Source organism: Eriocheir sinensis, chromosome 49 (genome assembly GCF_024679095.1).
Source record: "Eriocheir sinensis breed Jianghai 21 chromosome 49, ASM2467909v1, whole genome shotgun sequence".
Classification (NCBI taxonomy): Eukaryota; Metazoa; Arthropoda; class Malacostraca; order Decapoda; family Varunidae; genus Eriocheir; species Eriocheir sinensis.
Window position 1 is genome coordinate 9,051,708 of NC_066557.1, and position 20,000 is coordinate 9,071,707.

Genomic DNA, 20,000 nt, shown 5'->3' on the forward strand with positions numbered 1-20,000 from the left:
CCATTCACACTAATAACTATACTATCACACCCATAACTATATTACCACACCCATTCACACTAATAACTATACAATCACACCCATTCACACTAATAACTATACTATCACACCCATACACACTAATAACGTTACTATCACACCCATACACATTAATAACTATACAATCAAACCCATACACACACTAATAACTCTACTATCACACCCATTCACACTAATAACTCTACTATCACACCCATACACACACTAATAACTATACAATCACACCCACACCCCATATACTCACCTGTCTCCCGCTCATTAAGCCTCCACGCCAAGACCAGGTAACACACCCCCACAGCAGACACACAGCCGCCGCCCCCCGCCCCCCACAGCCCTAAAGCCTGGGCCTCAAAAATCGGGCTGGGGCGCTGGAACATGAAGTGGGCGCGGCACCCCCCAAGGAGAGCCTCAGCGTACTGCCCTGCCGTGTATCTCTCTCGGCAGGGGTTATTTGGCAGGGTATCCGGGGTGATTTTGGCCAGGGCGTACAGACCATGGTAGCCTTGCCCTCTGCACACCTCCCATGATGACACTAAAGCCTCCTCGGATTTATTGTTATTATTCAGGTTTTTGGGTTTTTTCTTGCCGCCAGCGAATCTTTCCTGGATGAAGTTGAGGACCCCGCCACTAGCTCCCTCCTCCTCTTCCTCTTCATTTTTTGTCACCACGACGTCCACTGTGAACTCCTCCAGGGCCACGTGGTTCCTCAGCAGCAGGACACTCGCTTCCACCCTGGAGTTGAGTTTTATTAGGGCGGCTTCGTAGGTCCCGCCATGGAGGGTTGAACAGCTCTCATCCTCCTCCCATGCCAGCCCGGCCTCCCCGCGCACTGCCAGCCGCTCAAAGGACGCCCTCACGCACTCCATGGTGGTCTGGAGGTGCTTTGGGGTGGGTTTTTAGGGGCTGCTTGGTGTATCGGGGCTTGAATTGTGGTTTAAAGTAACGCCCCTGGGCTTCCCTCTTCACCGTCTCTTGTGGTCTTGCAGGAGTTTGGGGTCGTTATCCTCACTGCCCCTTGTGGTCTTGAGGTGCTTTGGGGTTGGTGTTTTGGCGCTGCTTGGTGTATCGGGGCTTGAATTGTGGTTTAAAGTAACGCCCCTGGGCTTCCCTCTTCACCGTCTCTTGTGGTCTTGCAGGAGTTTGGGGTCGTTATCCTCACTGCCCCTTGTGGTCTTGAGGTGCTTTGGGGTTGGTGTTTAGGGGCTGCTTGGTGTATCGGGGCTTGAATTTTTGTTTTGAGTGGCGCCGCTGAGCTTCTCTCCTCCCTGTGTCTCCCGCCTTATCTGACTGGCCCGGCAGTGCTCCCAACTCTCACAACCCAAAACGCGCAGGAAAGTTGCTGTGGGGAGACGGGAGTGCGACCAAGGATGATAAACAAACAGTCTCTCATTCTTGAGTGGGACAGGGTAGGGACGCGTTACGCGGTGTACAGGAAGCAGACACGTACGGCGATGACCACTGTTGAACGCGCTAGAAATTGCGCGTTTCCCGCTAAAATGGGAACACTGGACCCAGGTATTCCTTTTAGTTTCGTTTCCCCTTCAGTTATCAGTTTTTGTTATAGTTTAATTGCCTTTATCTTATGATCATCTATATAATCATCTTCATTTTGCTCATCTATTTATTATTTGAGTGGTTGTTAGCTTTCAATGACTATATGGAGGGGTATATGTATCGAAATATTACCGTATTCCCTTAATTCATACTGCCTTCTTTTTTATCTATTCATTTACGTGTTTAATTTTTTCGTACATTTGCTTTGCCTTTAGTGACCAGAAATTAAGTCTGTGGATTTGTACAGGAAAAACGCAATATACACGCTGATCAGTGTTGTATTTCCCTCGTGTAAGTGATTGATTGATTGATTGATAGTTTATTGTTGCAGGTAAACAACAAGGGAGAAAAGTCTTGATTGATTGATAGTTTATTGTTGCAGGTAAACAACAAGGGAGAAAAGTCTTGATTGATTGATAGTTTATTGTTGCAGGTAATGTTTAAGCACTTGTTATATATATTTTGCTATCTTTTCTTTATAACAGTCCACCCTCGTTCACCAGAGGATGTCCGTTACTTCGCTGAGGCATAATTATAAATGGAAGATGACTCACTGGTGGCCCAACGGCGGCGCTTATCACAGCAATCGGTTCACACAGTTTGAATATATAGACACACTGCTTAAAGGAACAAGGGCTGCATAAATCTCCCGGCTGTTCAAGGGAAATATACACCGTTAGTTAGCCTTACCAGATTGCAATGGAAAATATACAAGTCGGTTCGGCCGCCTTTCTGTTATTGATATATTGAAGGTATTGCGAGATTCTGCATAAGGCTGATGTATATTTCACTTTTTCATCGATACCCGAAGACGTAGCAATAACACACAAAAAAAAAAAAAAAATCTATTGTCAGGAGTGTTTATTTTATTTTATTTACACTGCACGATTGATATATAGGTCTATCTTTCATTCTTACTCAATACCCGAAGACGTAACAATGACAAAATTACCAAAAATATGAAGTTTTTATTTATATTTCATTGAAGGTATCGCAAAATTCTACACGATTGATATATAGGCCTATCTTTCACTCTTACCCAGTACCCGAAGACGTAACAATGACACAAAATTACCAAAAATATTAAGTTTTTATTTATTTACATTGAAGGTATCGCAAAATTCTGCACGATTGACATATAGGCCTATTTTTTACTCAATACCCGAATACGTAACAATGACACAAATGTAACAAAAAAATTAAGAAAAAAAAACTAACGTAACAATGACACAAATGTAACAAAAAAATTAAGAAAAAAAAACTAACGTAACAATGACACAAATGTAACAAAAAAATTAAGAAAAAAAAACTAACGTAGCAATGACAAATGTAACAAAAAAATTAAGAAAAAAACTAACGTAGCAATGACACAAATGTAACAAAAAAATTAAGAAAAAAAAAAACTAACGTAACAATGACACAAATGTAACAAAAAAATTAAGAAAAAAAAACTAACGTAACAATGACACAAATGTAACAAAAAAATTAAGAAAAAAAACCTAGTGTCAGGAGTGGGATTCGAACCCACGCCCGGAAGACCGGACTGCGACCTGAACGCAGCGCCTTGGACCGCTCGGCCATCCTGACTCGTTGCTATAAGCGATATCTATGGCATGCAGTCTAATACTTTTTATCGATTTTAGTCATGAATCCTAATTGCTGTGTTATTAAAGAAGAATATTGTCTCTATTTAGTATAATTAGCATCAACAACACCCATTTTCCTTAGTCCAGTAACCAACCAGAAGCCTATTTTCTCAGTAACAAACTACAAGACCATTTTTCCTCAATAACTTATATATACGACCATATCTTCAATAACCAGAAGCCTATTTTCCTTCAATAACCAACAACCAAACAAGACCATTTTCCTTCAATAACCAACCAAACAAGACCATTTTCCTTCAATAACCAACCAAACAAGACCATTTTCCTTCAATAACCAACCAAACAAGACCATTTTCCTTCAATAACCAACCAAACAAGACCATTTTCCTTCAATAACCAACAACCAAACAAGACCATTTTCCTTCAATAACCAACCAAACAAGACCATTTTCCTTCAATAACCAACCAAACAAAACCATTTTCCTTCAATAACCAACCAAACAAGACCATTTTCCTTCAATAACCAACCAAACAAGACCATTTTCCTTCAATAACCAACAACCAAACAAGATAATTTTCCTTCAATAACCAACCAAACAAGACCATTTTCCTTCAATAACCAACCAAACAAGACCATTTTCCTTCAATAACCAACCAAACAAGACCATTTTCCTTCAATAACCAACCAAACAAGACCATTTTCCTTCAATAACCAACCAAACAAGACCATTTTCCTTCAATAACCAACCAAACAAGACCATTTTCCTTCAATAACCAACCAAACAAGACCATTTTCCTTCAATAACCAACCAAACAAGACCATTTTCCTTCAATAACCAACCAAACAAGACCATTTTCCTTCAATAACCAACCACCACAAGACCATTTTCCTTCAATAACCAACAACCAAACAAGACCATTTTCCTTCAATAACCAACCACCACAAGACCATTTTCCTTCAATAACCAACCACCACAAAACCATTTTCCTTCAATAACCAACCAAACAAGACCATTTTCCTTCAATAACCAACCAAACAAGACCATTTTTCTTCAATAACCAACCAAACAAAACCATTTTCCTTCAATAACCAACAACCACAAGACCATTTTCCTTCAATAACCAACCAAACAAGACCATTTTCCTTCAATAACCAACCAAACAAAACCATTTTCCTTCAATAACCAACCAAACAAAACCATTTTCCTTCAATAACCAACCAAACAAGACCATTTTCCTTCAATAACCAACCACCACAAGACCATTTTCCTTCAATAACCAACCAAACAAGACCATTTTCCTTCAATAACCAACAACCAAACAAGACCATTTTTCTTCAATAACCAACCAAACAAAACCATTTTCCTTCAATAACCAACAACCACAAGACCATTTTCCTTCAATAACCAACCAAGCAAGACCATTTTCCTTCAATGACCAACCAAGCAAGACCATTTTCCTTCAATAACCAACCAAACAAGACCATTTTCCCTCAATAACCAACCAAACAAGACCATTTTCCTTCAATAACCAACCAAGCAAGACCATTTTCCTTCAATAACCAACCAAACAAGACCATTTTCCTTCAATAACCAACCAAGCAAGACCATTTTCCTTCAATGACCAACAACCACAAGACCATTTTCCTTCAATAACCAACCATATGATCATTTTCCTTTATTCATTTTCCTGTTTATTCCTGACTATACAACCACAGTGAACATCTATTCCACTACTCTATTAACTTATAATATTGTAAGTTGCAATGAGTCAAGACAAGATGCGGGGTATGACATTAAGAAAGGAGAGCATCATGGATTAGGGAATACACCAAGTTTAAACCAACCAATCAATAGGGTCATATGCCAGAGGGGGATGTGCGTTGCCTCGCCCACCCTACGATGCTAAACCCACGAGTTCCTCTGGCCAAGTCGTTACGCAGGCCCCCTTACCATCCTAAGTACCTCATAGTAGGATTTATCGACTTGTTCAAGCTACTAATTTTGTGGGTGTCCCCTTGGGGCTGTCTCTTACAAAAACAACCTGGTGAGGAGAGTTACCTTCTGGGTAGCTTACCATGAGCCCGTATAACCGGAGTTAGCATTTAGGGATTATGCAGGTAATAAGCCTTGAGTCAGTCACATGAAGTAATTGCTGGTTTGACAGTCATTCCAGCAATATCCCGTGATTCTGTGCAGCCACTTATTTCCCAAGACACCAATCTGCTTCTTCAAGTCGCTAGCATCTGACGGAGAGTGAGGGATGACGGAGCAAGTGGACTAGTGATTTCTGATGATGATGATCTTAAAAATAGGTGGTGGAAAGACCCTTCCATTTTTCTTTGCATTTTCCAGATGTTAGTTTTACTTTCTTTTTATCTTTTTTGCATCCTTCTGTTCTTCTTTCTCTCCAGTAACTCAGTCCTTCTACATTTGCCACCTTCACACAATCCTTGCACCTTTTCATCTGGCTTTGGGTTGGGGCCACAAACACCTTTCTTCTCCTCTGTACCATTTCTTCAACAATTAAAATAATCCATGAAAGAAACAATTTATTCAGAACTGCCAAACACGGATAGCAAACTTTTCTTCCACAATACATATGTACAACAACTCAAGACAAAGAAAGACTAGATGAGGAGGAGGAGGAGGAGGAGGAGGAGGAGGAGGAGGCAAGAAGAGAAGGAATAAGAGGTGGAAATGAGTGTGCAGCAGTTAAGGGTCTTGGTGGCAACGGCTGTGGTTCTGAGGATCACTTGGGTAGCGTGTCCTCGTCAAAGTAACGATTGTGCTTCTTGGACCCGTACCTCCTCCTCGGGTCCCTCTTGCTGTTGACAGGGGCGAGGTTGGGCATCAGGCCTGGGGAGGAATATCCACACTGCTGAGTCAATAAAATACTAACACTATGCAGGCAGAATATCCAAAATGCTGAGTTAACAAAAATAATAATGATATGCACACAGATTAACCCGGTAGCTGCAGCAATCATGTTTCTTAAAGGCCCCCCTGTATAGTATGCTGTGTATAAATCGAGCCTCTATATTCTGGACATCAGATAAATTGGGCTGCAGTGACCTGAAGGTGAATTTTACCCATTGACTCATACACCCCCCACCTCCCCCCTTCACCTCGATACTCACCCGCCTTCTGCGCCATGATGATCAGCCAATTGATGCGCCGCTGCTGCTTCGCACACAGCCCTGTGATGCGGCGCGGCAGCACACCGCCCTCCCTCGTCATGAACTGGGACAGGATCAGCACATCCTGTAGGGTATTGGGGGGCGGTGTCAGTGGTGATGGTGGTGGTGGGGGGGAGGGGGGGAAAGGTTAGTGGAGATGATAGTGGTGAAGAGAGGAATATGAAATAGGAATAAAATCATTTGAGAATGAAACACACACATGATATCAAATGAGTTTGTAACAAAGAAGTAAAGGTAAAAAGTAAAAAATAGTAAAAAGTAAAGGTAAATTAAGTATGAATAAATAATTGAATGTACATATAAAAGTACACGAGGGAGTTAACACATATAAGTAAACAAAACTAAACAACACATCAGTAATAATCATATGAGAATAAACGTTTAAAACATTAAAACTGGACGGCAAGTCAATAATAATCATCAGAAAACAAACATTCAAAACAACATCAAAACTATAATAATCACACCAGGAAAAACAATTAAAACAACAAAATAAAAAAACCCATTCAGGCAAAAATAACTAAGACACCAAAACTAGAACAACCATAAGAAAATAAACAATTAGAGCTTACCTATTATATTATTAATTTTTTTTTACGTCTACGCCTATAGCACTGGTAGGCTTGCTTAAGAGGCCTGGATGGTGTTTGGCCCCAGCCCGTCATGGCGCAGGCAAGTGTTTATAGTGGCGCCATCTTCTTTATAACAATCACATGAGAATAAACGACTAAAAAAACAACACTGACTTCAATAACAACCACACCAAAACAAAACAACTAAAACAACACCCAAACACCCTCACCGTGTGCTTTACGTCCAGGTTCAAGGCGCAGAGGGGACAGGCGGGGGCTGCCTCCTCCCCCTCCTCACACTTCACCAGGCGGCCAGTGTTAGGGGAGGGGAGGTACCGCCCCTCCACCTTCACGTTTTCATTGTCTTCCTCCACCACCAGAACTGTTGGGCAAGAGGCAAAGGTTAAAAGGGGGGCATATGTACATAGCCTCAGTGCTCGTCTCTGTCACATTGTTAGGGGAAGGGATGACGAGACAAGACAGTGAAAGGGGAAAAGTAAAATGATTATTAGTGCTCATCTCTGTCACACTGCTAGGGGAGGTGAAGGGGCAAAGGGTGCAGCGATGGGTTACTGTTATCCGTTAGGTTGAGGAGGAGGAGGAGGAGGGAGGAAAAATCAGGTGGAAAAACAAAACAAGAATGGAAGGAGGGGGAAAGGAAAAAGGAGGCAAGAAAACAGATGATAGAGTTCTTTTAATATTAGAAAACTCGGCACACACAGCAAGATGTAGGTTTAGTGAGGACCTGCTGTACCATCTCAAGGTGGGTGTGATTCTGGAGTTTTACCAAAGTACACAATCTTGTTATCTTGTTAATACCAAATTAGAAAACCCAAGGAAGGAAGAAAGGAAGGACGAGAGGAAAAAGGAGGAAAGAAAACAGATTAGTGGCAGCCAGATAATGGGGTTCTTTTAATATTAAAAAACTCGGCTCACACAGCAAGATGTAGGTTTAGCGGTGACCTGCTGTAGCATCTCAACGTGGGTAAGCGTAAGTGTAAATAAATAAAAGTAATTAATAAGACTGAAATACCAAAAAATCATCAATTCTAACTGTCATTCTTATATTGCAATTTCCACATTTTAATACATCAACACAACTTCTTCTTCCACTTACTTTCCTTGAGCCTGTGGACCTGGGAGGCGTGGAGGAGCCTGGCGTGGGTGTGGGCGTGGGGGAGGGAGAGGGGGAGGCGAGTAATTGTGGAGGCCATGGGGGGAAGGAGCCGAGGGAGGGAGGTTACTATACGGGCAGCCATTTTCTCTCCCTTTCTTCCTTCTTTTTTTAATTTCTTCCTGGTGAGTTTTCCTTATCGTTTTTTTTTCCTTCGGTTTTGCTGGTTTTCTTTGCTCCTCTTTCTCCTTCCTTTCTTCTTATGTTATTGCCAGCCTGTTCTTCTCTTTCCTTCCTTCGGTATTGCTCGTCTTTCTCCTTTCTTTCTTCCTATGTTATTGCAACCCTGTTCTTCTCTTTCCTTCCTTCGGTTCTGCTGGTCTATTCTCTCTCTCTCGTACCTTTCTTCCTCCCTTTGTCTTCTCTCTTCCCTCCTTTCTTCCTAACTCTTCCGTCTTTCCTTTCCTTCCTGATTATTGCTCATCCTCCTTCTTTTCTTCCTTAGTGTTATAGGGGACTCATAAGGGTATGGGACCACGGCCTCTAGAACACCGGTTGTGGGTGTTGCTGGTGACTTGCTGTGTTGTGTGCCTCCAGGGTCGGGGCTGAGCTTGTCGAGTTGACCCCGGATGACCCGACTAATGCAGGAAGGTCTTTGAGGGCAGTGTGGGGCTGAGGGAGACTTCTTCTTCTTCTTTTGACCGGCACCTTCACGAGAGTTGTTGTTGTTGTTGTTGTTGTTTGGCCAGCGAGTGTTGAGCTTTTCTCCTCCTCGTGTTTCCTTCCTTCCAACGGGTCTGCATTACTAACTTTCGTTTTATTATAGTGATTGATTGATTGATAATTTATTGTTGCAGGTAAAGAACAAGGGAGAAGGGAGGAACATGCATTCCCAACCCCCAGGCAGGACAGAGTGTGTTATTATTAGTTATGTTAGTATTATTCTCTCCTTGTCAAGAGCTGAACTCGAGTCCAACCACAAGTACTTTAATATTGTATTCGGATCCAACTACAAGTACTTTTCACTGATTTAACCTTAAGATTTCGGGTATTATTCTGGTTTGGCCAAGTGGCAAACTACCCGCCCCTCCTTGCCCTGAATTACCTCACCCTGGGGGCATATAGGGCCATATTTTTAAACATTCTTGTGCCCAATCTCACATATTTGACGAGGCTTTCATGAGAGTTTGGGTAATTTCCTTGGGTAGTTTTATGACCCTGGTGGTAGACTGACCCTTCTTCTGTACCATGAACCTAAAAACACAGTCGTTAAAATTCGGTTGATCTCCTTTTTGGCCTTTGGAAGTAGTTGATGTGGGAGGTGGAAGCGTTTAACAATACCAGCCATATTCCTGAAGTCTCTGTGGGTATGTGGTCCTTGAGTGAAGACACCCGCTATAACTTCTAAACTAACCACGGGCACTAGTCTTTACTCAGTGCAATTGACACACACTCCAGAAGCGGCTTAATAGTTTTAGTGCAAAGAGTAATTACGCAAATATTAATTCTTCTGGCACTTATGGGGTTCCCTTCTTGTGGAATCCGCCTAGACTGACCCCGTTCTGGAAAATACTCATTGTGATTCCTATTCAAAATTCCCTTTTATAACTCCAGGTCAGGTCAGGTCAGGTCAGGTGTAAGTCGGGAAGCTTGGCCTTTGTGTTGGCGCTTCCCTTATGTTGTTCCAGGTCTTCTTATGCTACTGTTTCCGTCATGTTCTTTTGTTGGCTTTCTCTTTTCTGCCACATCTCATACACTATTTCCTTGGATTCTTGTATCGTTACCTCATTGAAGAGTAATTGTCCTTTGATATTTTCTTCATTTTGCCCAAACCTTACATAACCTAACCTAACCTATCCTGCCATGTTCAAGAGTAGACGCCACATACCCATACAGGCTTCGGGAATATGTACCCCGGAGCCCAGGCCAGGCATGACACCCCTCTGCTAAGCTCTCACCCTGGCCTCACCCCCACCCAGGCAGCACCAAGCACCACACCAGACACACATTTGCTTCTTTTGTTGCACTCATAAAATTGTCGAGTACATACTTGCCGAGTTCACACTTACAAGGCAAATTATCTCAACTACCCCACCCTTACCAAACCAAGCCTTACTTAACTGCAGGGGCAATATATTCAAGTAAAACAATTATCAATCAAATCTATCCAAACCTATGTGTCTATTGTATTGTAGCGCACTATCCTCAAATTTCCTTACAAATTATTTTTATTCCTTGGGGCACTTTACCAAACCTAGCCTATAACTGCAAGGCCAATGTATTTAGCCAAACCAATATATAGTTAAGCAAAGAAATTCAAATCTACCTATTCTAGTACTCTTACCTTGAATTGTAACTTATAATTCAAACTATCATAACTTTGCCTTGCCTTACCAAACCAAACCATTCCAAACCTAACCTAACCTAACATTGAATTTTAACATAATTCAAACTATCGTAACTTTGCCTTGCCTTACCAAACCAAACCATTCCAAACCTAATCTAACCTAACATTGAATTTTGACATAATTCAAACTATCGTAACTTTGCCGTGCCTTACCAAACCAAACCATTCCAAACCTAACCTAATCTAACATTGAATTTTGACATAATTCAAACTATCGTAACTTTGCCTGCCTTACCAAACCAAACCATTCCAAACCTAACATTGAATTTTGACATAATTCAAACTATCGTAACTTTGCTGTGCCTTACCAAACCTAACCTAACCAAACCAAACCGTTCCAAACCTAATCTAACCTAACACTGAATTTTAACATAATTCAAACTATCGTAACTTTGCCTTGCCTTACTGAACCAAACCTAATCCAACCTAACCTAACCGCAGGGAGGATGTGGGGCGAGGTAACCATTAGCCCAGCCAACCGCGATGAATACGAAGCTCTGTGCCTCAGACTAAGCGAGGGCCAGAGAATATTCAACTGTGGGCACCGACTGGCACTGCACCAAACCGATGACGAATGGGAGAACACCGCAACCTCAAACACCACCATCAACAGCAACACAGAATCTCGCACGGAAGCAAAAACCGTCAAATTGGAAATATCACCCAATGACGAGAGGAACGAAACCACGCACCCTAATGAGAAAACCGACATTAGGGCGCTACAGAGGGAGGTCATACGCATCCTCCATACTTCAGGGGCTGTTGACGGGGAGCTGTACAAGGCTGTGGGGTACAAGGAGGTGTGTGAGGGGGAGGGGGAGGATATAGAGGAGGAGGTGATCTTGAGGGCGTGTAGCAAGGCGGAGAAGAGGGACAGAAGTGTGGTCGCCCTCGTCGGAAAGCTACTTCTTTTGCCTAAGGTGAGAGAGAGAGAGAGAGAGAGAGAGAGAGAGAGAGAGAGAGAGAGAGAGAGAGAGAGAGAGAGAGAGAGAGAATAAACATAAAAAGAAAGAATACTTATCTTTTTTACTTTTTTTCTTTTATTTCATCCACTTTCCCTTCTCACTCATCCACCCTCCCTTCCACAGCTCTTCCACCTGGACACCCAACTCTCCACACCCGTCACGGATGCGCTCACACACCTGATGGAGGCACACACACCCGTCGTGGTGGAGAGCGTCCTCCACCCGCTCCTCCTCCACCTCCCGACTCTCCACCAGCAGCACCGAGACCTCTTGACGCACCTGCTGCCCACCTGTTCCCCGCACCTGGCCACTCGTTTACTCAGGTGAGGTGCAGGAGGAGGAGGAGGAGGAGGAGGAGGAAAGCAGACACAAAGATGATATGGAAGTAGAATAGGAATAATAATAATAAATAAATAAATAGGAAGAAGAGCAATAAAGAGATTAGGAAGAAAAAGAAGAAAACACATTATGTTGACGGGAAGAAGGAAGAGTAAGGAGAGAGAGAAAAGGAAAGAAAAGGAAGGAGATATAATGGAGGAAGAGGGAAAGGAGGAAGAGAATGGGAATAGAAATGGGACTAAACAAAGGACTGCACAGCCCAATCAATCATGGTAGCTCATTGTTTGACCACACGCCCCAATCAATCATGCAATTCCTCACTTTCCGCCACGGTTATCCGAATAATCCATCAATTTTCTCTTCCTATTTATCTTTATTCTATCCTAACCCTTCTTTCCACTCGTTTCTCTTATTCTGTTCTTTCTTTCCCTATCCACATCCTTCTCTCCACTTTCTGCTACTCTATTCTTTCTCTTCTTTTCCTATTCTCTTTAGTCTTCTTCCTATTCTATTTTATTCATCTTCATCCTGTTCTCTTTATTACTCTTCTTCCTCCACCCTCCTTCTATTCTCCATTTCTATCCATATCCTTCGCTCATTCCTCTTATTCTATTATTCTCCATTCCTCTTCACAACCTTCTCTCTAACTCTCTCCTCCTCTTCCTATACAGAGCTTTCTCCGAGCGGACACAGCAGACGGACACGGACACAGACCTGCCAACTCTACATCTTCTCCTCGAGGCTTCTGACCCCAAGGACTTGGAAACGCACTCGACCGCCCTGACAGCGATTGCCAATGTCTCGCATCTCCACAGCAGCAACGTGAGGTTCGGACAGTGCCTCTCCGTTGCCCTGAAGAGGTTTGGGCCGCACATGAGTGACCTTGAGGGCTTGCGTTTCGCCGTCAATACACACACGTCAAGCCTTCGCAAACTGCTTGAGTCTCAGTTGAAAAGACTTGATAGAAAACGGTGACCTAATAGTCTGGTTGCGTCTTAATGGAATAGGCTTGATAGAAAATGGTGACTTGTTAATCTGGTTGAGTCTCTGTTGAAATGGCTTAATAGAAATTGGTGAGTAGGTTGAGTGTTTTTCATGTCAAACTATCACTAGGCTCATAAAACTACCCATGGAAATACTGACACACACACACAACCACCTCTACTAAAGCCCTGTCAAACTATCACTAGGCTCATAAAACTACCCATGGAAATCTTGGCACACACAACCACCTCTACTGAAGCCTTGTCAAACTATCACTAGGCTCATAACACTACCCATGGAAATACTAACACACACAACCACCTCTACCAAAGCCTTATCCAATGTGTGTGTGTGAGACCTGAAATGTTAGAGAATATGCACATATGTCTGTCCGTAAATGTGGTGAGGCTTATAAAACAATCACTCCTGTTGGCTTTAGAGTAGAAAACACTGAGAAAGATAAAAGAGGAGGAAAACAAATGAAGTAAGAAAATAGGAAGAATGGTTTATTGCTGAGAAAGATAAGGATGAGTGAGCTCCAGAATGTCTGCAAATACAGGACTTCTTTCCAAATCTTGAGAGGTAAATTATTTGTGTGTTATGTGAAATGGTACAAATTATTATTACTATTATTTTGGATGGGTAGTTTTTCTGGGGTCCTTAGCTTGATTACGAAGGATGATACAGATTCTCACCATTAAAAAAAAGAAAGAAAAGAAAATGTTGACTTATTCTTCCCCCCTAAGTGTATATGAATTCACACACACACAAAAAAAAGGAAAATAAAGGAAAAAGGAAAACGGGTGGGTAGTTTTCTGGGGTCCTTAGCTTGATTACGAAGGATGATATGGATTCTCACCATTAAAAAAAAGAAAGAAAAGAAAATGTTGACTTATTCTTCCCCCCTAAGTGTATATGAATTCACACACACACACACACACACACAAAAAAAAAAAGGAAAATAAAGGAAAAAGGAAAATGGGTGGGTAGTTTTCTGGGGTCCTTAGCTTATCGACCAGCCGGAAAGGGAGGATGAACCATGGCCTTCTAAGAGTCCATGGGATAAAAATGAAGGTAAAACAGAGAAAAAGAAGGCTGGCACATTAACCATTAGACCACGGCACCGGAAAACAAAGAAAACAAAAACAAACTACAATACTCTCACTTTATTCCATCATGATTCTACACACACTGGGGTCTTTGTACAAGGGGTGGGGTGGGGGGAGGGTAGGTAGGGGGAAGGGGGGACACCATAAGGGGGGGAGGAGGTGGTGGTGGTGATGGCGGCAGGAACACCAGCGCTGATGATGCCGCTGATGGTGTTGATGGCCCTGGTGGTGGTGGTGGTGATGGTATTCACGGCCAAGATGGTTTCTCACCCGGGGCCAATTCTCGGCCATACAGGGCTGACTTGTCTCTGTTATGGGGGGAGGGGAATGGGGGAAATGGAAAGGTATAGGAGGATGAAGGAAAGGGAATGGGGAATTGAGGAGAGGGGAAAGGTTAAGGACAGGGGAATGGGGAAGAAGGAAAGGTATAGGAGGATGAAGGAAAGGGATAAGAGGAAGAAAATAGGAAGGAAGAAGAGGGGTGGGGGAAGAATGAAAAGGGTAAGAGGGAGGAGGAGGGAGAAGGGAAAGGTAATGAAAAATGGGTATAAGAAAGGTGAAAAAGAAGAGGGAGGGGATGAACAAGAAGAAGGAAAGGAGGAGGATGGAGAAGAGGGAAACAATAGTAGGAGGAGGAGGAAGGAATATGGAGAAGGAATGGAGGAGGAGGGGTGAAGAATAGGGGAATGGGAAGGGGTGAAGGAGGAGGAAAGGGGAAGTAGAAAGGAATGTGAAGGAGGAGGAAGATGAAAAAGGGAAGGAGGAGGAAGAAATAAAGTAATGGAGGAAAGAAAAATGGTGAGGGGTGAAGGAAAGGGGGGAGGAGGGAGAGGAAGGGGATGAAGGGAAGGAAAGGGGAAGAAGATGGAAATGGGGGGAGGAGGAAGAGGAAAAGGTTGAGAAGGGGAAGAAAAAGGGGGGATAGAGGAGGAGAAGGAGGAGGGGGAAGGGGATGAAGGGAAGGAAAAGAGAAGATGGAAATGGGGGAGGAGGAAGAGGAAAAGGTTGAGAAGGGGCAGAAAAAGGGGGGATAGAGGAGGGGGAGGGGGAGGAGGAAGGGGAAGAGGAGACATGAAGTTATGATTCCAGTTGAAGTTTGTTTTAATGCTTAAGTATATTGATCTTTTTCTTCCTTTTTTATACATGGAGCTAAATTAATGTAGTCTGAAGTCTATGTATACTCTTTTGTCTTTGTTTTTCCTTTTTTCTTTTCTTTTTCTTGCTGGGAATGTGCTGGGAATGTGTGAATGTAATCTCGGGTATTCTCTCTCTCTCTCTCTCTCTCTCTCTCTCTCTCTCTCTCTCTCTCTCTCTCTCTCTCTCTCTCTCTCTCTCTCTCTCACTATCACTCTATTTCACCAATTTCTCTATTTTCTCTCCTGTTTACCTGTCCGTCATTCTGTTCCTGTTCTCCACTCACCTGAACATCACCATCCCTTCTCTTAATTATTCTATATTTCAATTGTTTCTCTCTTTATTCTCTCACTATAATTTTCTATTTCATCTGTTTCCCTATTTAATCTCATGTTCACCTGTTGTTTCTCTCTTCATTCTCCTGTTTACCTGTCCGTCATTGTGTCCATATTCTCCACTCACCTGAATATTACCATCATTTATCTAATTACTCTCCATTTCACCTGTTTTTGTTAGGTTAGATTAGGTGTTCGCCCTCTCATTCACCTGTTCATGGCTGGTATTGTAAGATACTTTGGCTTCTCACATACACCATTACTAAAAGTCAAAGAGGGTTCAATCAGGTTTAAATAAGTTTTTTTTATGTTCATGTAACTGAGGAAGGGTCAAGCTACCACCAGGGTCATAAAACTACGCCTGGAAATGCCCCAAACTCCTATGAAAGCCTTGACCAATATGAGAACTTAGGAGATGAAATGTTTTAACCCAGTAGCAGCGACGGGCCAAATTTGTGGCTTTACCGTGTAGCAGCGATGGGCCAAATTTGTGCCATGATATAAACCCCCCAAAATAGATGATGCATAAGTTGATCACAAATGCTTTGATATATATTCTGAAATGGTTTGTGTGAGTGATGATTTTTTCTCATTTTTCTCGCTTAGAGGGGCCTTTAAGAAACATGATCCCCGCTGCTACCGGGTTAAAATACGACCCCATGTCTCTGCGCTCACCTGAACAACACCATCCTCTTTGTCTCGGTGCGGTCCAGCCACGCGCCAACGAAGTAGCCGCCCAAAACCACCGCCACGCCCTTCAACACCCGGGAGTCGATCTTGACATGCGCGAAGAACATCCTGGCGGCTGTAACCAACGGAGGGTGAGGGTAAGGTCGGGGGGCTTGAGTATGAATAATGGCGACATATTGACATCATGAAACAAAATAGTAACTGACGATGTATCCCCCCCACACACACACACCAAAAAAAAAAAGTAAATAAACCTCAACACAAAACATGAAAATTGAGCATAAAAAATGTTAAGCTGAAAAAAAAAAAGAAGGAAAACTTGGTAAATCTTAAACATGCACCCACTAGGAGCCACTATTCCTTAGATTTACCCAAATTTTAAGCTAAAGAAAAGAAAAACTTGAGCAAACCAAAATTGAATATGTAAATTTACCGTGTAGCAGCGACGGGCCAAATTTGTGCCACGATATAAACCCCCCAAAATAGATGATATATATATTATGAAATGGTTTGTGTGAGGGGTGATTTTTTGGTAAATTTGTAGCACTTCACCAGAGGTCGCATTTCCAACCAAGAAACTAATGATTTGCGATAAAAATTTAGAGCACATTCTTCACCTGAACAACACCATTTAGTTTCGTCCAACCAGGTGCATTTAACCAAAACCACCCCAACCAACCTTCAACACCAACCTAACCTAACCTAAGAACAACCTAACCTGTAACCAACAGGTAACCTAACCTAAAACCAACCTAACACATATTAACAACCTAAAACAAAACAACCTAACTAACCTAAAACCAACCAACACACACTAACTAACCTAAAAAAAACTAAACTAAACCTCAACCTAACCTAAAACTAACCTAACCTAACACTAACCTAACCTAAAACTAACCTAACCTAACGGCCTCCCTCCCTCCGTTATAAATGATTTCCGAGGGGTGTTTATGGGGATGAATTTACTCAGAATGCGGAGCTCTTTCTAATGGTCAGGGTAAGAAAAGCCATCTCTAGACTGGTGTACTCCTACAATAATACCGATTTTTTTCCTCATTTTTCTCGCTAGGAGGGACCACTAAGAAACATGATACCCGCTGCAACCAGGTTAAGGAGGTATGATTTTTTCTCATTTTTCTCGCTAGGAGGGACCACTAAGAAACATGATCCCCGCTGCAACCAGGTTAAAGAGGTATGATTTTTTCTCATTTTTCTCGCTAGGAGGGACCATTAAGAAACATGATCCCCGCTGCTACCAGGTTAAAGAGGTATGATTTTTTCTCATTTTTCTCGCTAGGAGGGTCCATTAAGAAACATGATCCCCGCTGCTACCGGGTTAAAGAGGTATGTTCGTTATGGCCCCTGCGTATTATCCATCAAGAGGATTACAAGGTGCATGTGGCTAAGAGGACCTACACACACCGGGAGAGCGTGTCTAGCCTCTAATTCAAGTGGCGGAGGCTTGCCCTTCTGCCGCGGCGAGCAAGGCTTTCCGTTCCTTCCAGCGGCGAGTGTTGAGCAGGTCGTAGGCGATTGCGGAGGCGGTGAGGAGTGGAAAGATGATCACCACTTTGTTTCGCCTTAATACCGCGAGCAGGGAGGGTTTGGGGGCCATTGGAGGGCTGGGGCCGCTGTGGGATGGTGAATTAGGCGGTGCTCAGAGCCTTCTACTTACGCAATGGCCGGTGTGGCGAGAAATACCTCCCCGCAGAAATAAGTCGCTCTGCTGTCCACTACGCATGCGCACTGGGAAATACACAGCAGTAACACCTATATTAATTTGCCTGGTTCATTAATTTTGTCCTAGTTCGTCCTCTTGTGATCTTTGTGATGGTTGATATTGCCTGCAAGAGAACACTACACCAAAGAGCAACAGACAAAACAAGCAGGAACTGGGTGAACATCAATCTGCCCTGTTCGTTTGTTCTTAAGCCTTCTCTGCATTAAAAGTTTTGCTCTGATGTTTGTGGCATGTATTGGAGCTGAAACGGCACAAGTAAATGATAGCGGTGAGTGATATATAGAAAAAGTAAGCAAGTTGGACCTCTCTCTGGGAGCTATTTTGCGGTTGCGAGCTGATTCCAATAAAACCGGACAAGATGGCGCGCTGGCTGTGGAGCGACGGGCCTATCAATGTTTATGTTTGACACACCATTTTATCTTTCTTTCCTTCTTTTTCTCGTATACAAATAAATGGTATGCCACAGTAAAACACTTAATTACCAAACAGACAGTAATATAAGGTAGTTGGACACACCATGTATTATTTTTTATAGCTAGGCGTAGTGATGTTCGTGATTGATTGATTGAGGTTTATTGATGCAGATAATTACAACAAGGGAGATAAACTAATAAATATTGAGTAACATTTATACTACCTAATAACCCATCAGTGGTCTTAATAAGGATAGTTGGGGGAATACCTTTATTTACGATCCTATACCTAGCTGTCAAGTCTTACGATTTTTGCGTAAGTCACGTAATTTCGGTGATTTTCAAGTCTTAGGTATGGCGTAAGTTGAAAATTTTACGTTTTTTCTCCGCTTGCGATGTTTTTTTTAATATAGTTTGTTTAAGCAATTTGAAATATATTGTACGCGCCATATTCAAATTCATGTGAGCGTGCTGAGTAACAGTTACGGTTAGGGTGGGCGGGTGGGGGGATGGGGTGGGGGGAGGTACCTCGATCGTGCACCCTGCTTGAATCCGTCGGAACCATACCTGTCAAATCTTACATTTTTTATACACAAACTTATGGTCTCTAATGCAAAATCTTATGGCAAGACACCACAGTAGATTGACAGGTATGTGATCCAGCTGACCCTTCCCGCAACATCATAGTGACCTCGTGGTCTGTATAATGTGCCACCAAGGGACACTCCAGTACATGATGATCCAGGGTACTGCGCCGTTCACCTCCCAATAATACCTGTACCCAAACTGCAGTCGAATTACAACTAAGGTCGATATTATAAGAGACTTGCTTTTCACATCAGCTATTTCCAGAGGTCAAAGAGGGGGTCAGTCGGGTTCTAATGAGTGTTTCTTTGGGTTCATGATACAGAAAGAGGGTCAAACTACCAGCAGGGTCATAAAACTACCCCTGTATATGTCCTAAACTCCTAGGAAAGCCTTGTCAAATAAGTGCACTTGGGCGACGAAACGTTTAAAAATACGGCCATAAGAGGCACTGTGTCTAGCATGAGTGAAGGTGCAAGAATTATACGCAGTAACATAAGTGGACTACTGGGATGGGAATATGTTTTCTTGGTTTTGGGAAATTCACCCAACCAAATATATCTGTCTTCCCGCTTCCCACAAACTGCTTGCCACAGAAAGTGAGACGAGAGAGAGAGAGAGAGAGAGAGAGAGAGAGAGAGAGAGAGAGACTTGTCACCACACGTAACTTCGTAAGACCAAGGCAGGAAGTCGTAGGCCACTCGTAAACAGGATATCCATGCAAAGTGACGTAGATACACTCGAAGAGAAACACATACACGCTTATGTTCACTCAGTCCAGGGCGTCCGCAGCCATGAGTAGGAGGAGCCTGCTGTCACTCCTGCTCCTTCTCCTGCTGGTATTCGGCTACGGCCCTCGCCCCAGCCTAGCCAGGTGCACCGCCACCAACCCCACAGAGGTGTACGAAGGAGAGAAGGAGATTACTGCACAGCATTCAGAGCGCGGGAAAGCGGTGTATGTCACGTCCTTCTCCGTGCGGCCATCGAGTGGTTTCCAAAGTGTCAATCTAACAGCGACAGCAGAAGCAGAGAAAGATGGAAGCAAGCAGACTGTTCTATTCTCTCATCTCATCACAGCAGACAAGTGTTTCAAGAATGACGAGTGGATGAAAGTGTCGATGTGGGCGCTCTTGGGAAAAGATCCAACACTTGAGTTTCGCGTTGGGGATTGCTGGAAGGAATGCAGGGCCGACTTAGGCACCGCCACGACAGG

General features: G+C 43.0%; 4 protein-coding genes, 1 long non-coding RNA gene and 1 other non-coding gene across 16 annotated transcripts in view; 3 read left to right on the top strand and 3 right to left on the bottom strand.

Annotated features, from left to right (window-relative positions):
- Positions 1 to 905, bottom strand: part of LOC126981840 (uncharacterized) — a 9,284-nt gene extending 8,379 nt beyond the window's left edge. For all 3 annotated transcript variants that reach the window (XM_050833417.1, XM_050833415.1, XM_050833414.1), the window contains exon 1: positions 284 to 905. In XM_050833417.1, the coding sequence (XP_050689374.1) occupies positions 284 to 905 (622 nt within the window). The remainder of the gene's footprint in view (positions 1 to 283) is intronic.
- A 501-nt stretch (positions 906 to 1,406) lies between these two features.
- On the top strand, positions 1,407 to 13,499 carry LOC126981843 (uncharacterized). Of its 4 annotated transcripts, none has more exons than XM_050833427.1 (4): positions 1,407 to 1,554; positions 10,934 to 11,412; positions 11,581 to 11,780; positions 12,468 to 13,499. In XM_050833427.1, exons 1-4 carry the CDS (start codon positions 1,407 to 1,409, stop codon positions 12,769 to 12,771), a joined length of 1,131 nt encoding a protein of 376 aa, XP_050689384.1. In that variant the 3' UTR covers positions 12,772 to 13,499. The 4 variants fall into 4 exon arrangements, with proteins under 4 accessions (XP_050689384.1, XP_050689387.1, XP_050689386.1 ...); XM_050833430.1 differs by lacking the exon at positions 1,407 to 1,554 and adding an exon at positions 8,777 to 8,880; XM_050833429.1 differs by lacking the exon at positions 1,407 to 1,554 and adding an exon at positions 9,008 to 9,133.
- On the bottom strand, positions 3,097 to 3,180 carry Trnal-cag (transfer RNA leucine (anticodon CAG)). The gene has a single exon. It is a non-coding gene; the product is annotated as a tRNA-Leu (tRNA).
- On the bottom strand, positions 5,739 to 8,802 carry LOC126981844 (28S ribosomal protein S18a, mitochondrial-like). The gene is made up of 4 exons (XM_050833431.1): positions 8,089 to 8,802; positions 7,202 to 7,353; positions 6,340 to 6,463; positions 5,739 to 6,058 (listed from the first exon to the last, which is right to left on the bottom strand). Exons 1-4 carry the CDS (start codon positions 8,228 to 8,230, stop codon positions 5,952 to 5,954), a joined length of 525 nt encoding a protein of 174 aa, XP_050689388.1. The 5' UTR covers positions 8,231 to 8,802; the 3' UTR covers positions 5,739 to 5,951.
- A 3,404-nt stretch (positions 13,500 to 16,903) lies between the features above and the next one.
- Positions 16,904 to 17,746, top strand: LOC126981846 (uncharacterized). Its single transcript, XR_007734225.1, has 2 exons — positions 16,904 to 17,316; positions 17,393 to 17,746. It is a non-coding gene; the product is annotated as an uncharacterized LOC126981846 (long non-coding RNA).
- A 1,727-nt stretch (positions 17,747 to 19,473) lies between these two features.
- LOC126981842 (mucin-5B-like) overlaps positions 19,474 to 20,000 on the top strand; it is a 9,747-nt gene continuing 9,220 nt past the window's right edge. For 5 of the 6 annotated variants that reach the window (XM_050833425.1, XM_050833419.1, XM_050833423.1 and 2 more), the window contains exon 1: positions 19,474 to 20,000. This exon is cut by the window's right edge. In XM_050833425.1, the coding sequence (XP_050689382.1) occupies positions 19,552 to 20,000 (449 nt within the window). In that variant the 5' untranslated portion in view covers positions 19,474 to 19,551. The other variant, XM_050833424.1, reaches the window with a different exon arrangement.

Excerpts from the sequence above, each read along its gene's own strand:
- LOC126981843 (XM_050833427.1), top strand. The coding sequence starts at position 1,407 with ATGATAAACAAACAGTCTCTCATTCTTGAGTGGGACAGGGTAGGGACG. Across the intron at positions 1,555-10,933 it reads AATGGGAACACTGGACCCAG|GGAGGATGTGGGGCGAGGTA; the intron begins GTATTCCTTTTA and ends ACCTAACCGCAG. Across the intron at positions 11,781-12,467 it reads CTGGCCACTCGTTTACTCAG|AGCTTTCTCCGAGCGGACAC; the intron begins GTGAGGTGCAGG and ends CTTCCTATACAG.
- LOC126981844 (XM_050833431.1), bottom strand. The coding sequence starts at position 8,230 with ATGGCTGCCCGTATAGTAACCTCCCTCCCTCGGCTCCTTCCCCCCATG. Across the intron at positions 7,354-8,088 it reads GGTCCACAGGCTCAAGGAAA|TTCTGGTGGTGGAGGAAGAC; the intron begins GTAAGTGGAAGA and ends CTTGCCCAACAG. Across the intron at positions 6,464-7,201 it reads ACCTGGACGTAAAGCACACG|GATGTGCTGATCCTGTCCCA; the intron begins GTGAGGGTGTTT and ends AATACCCTACAG.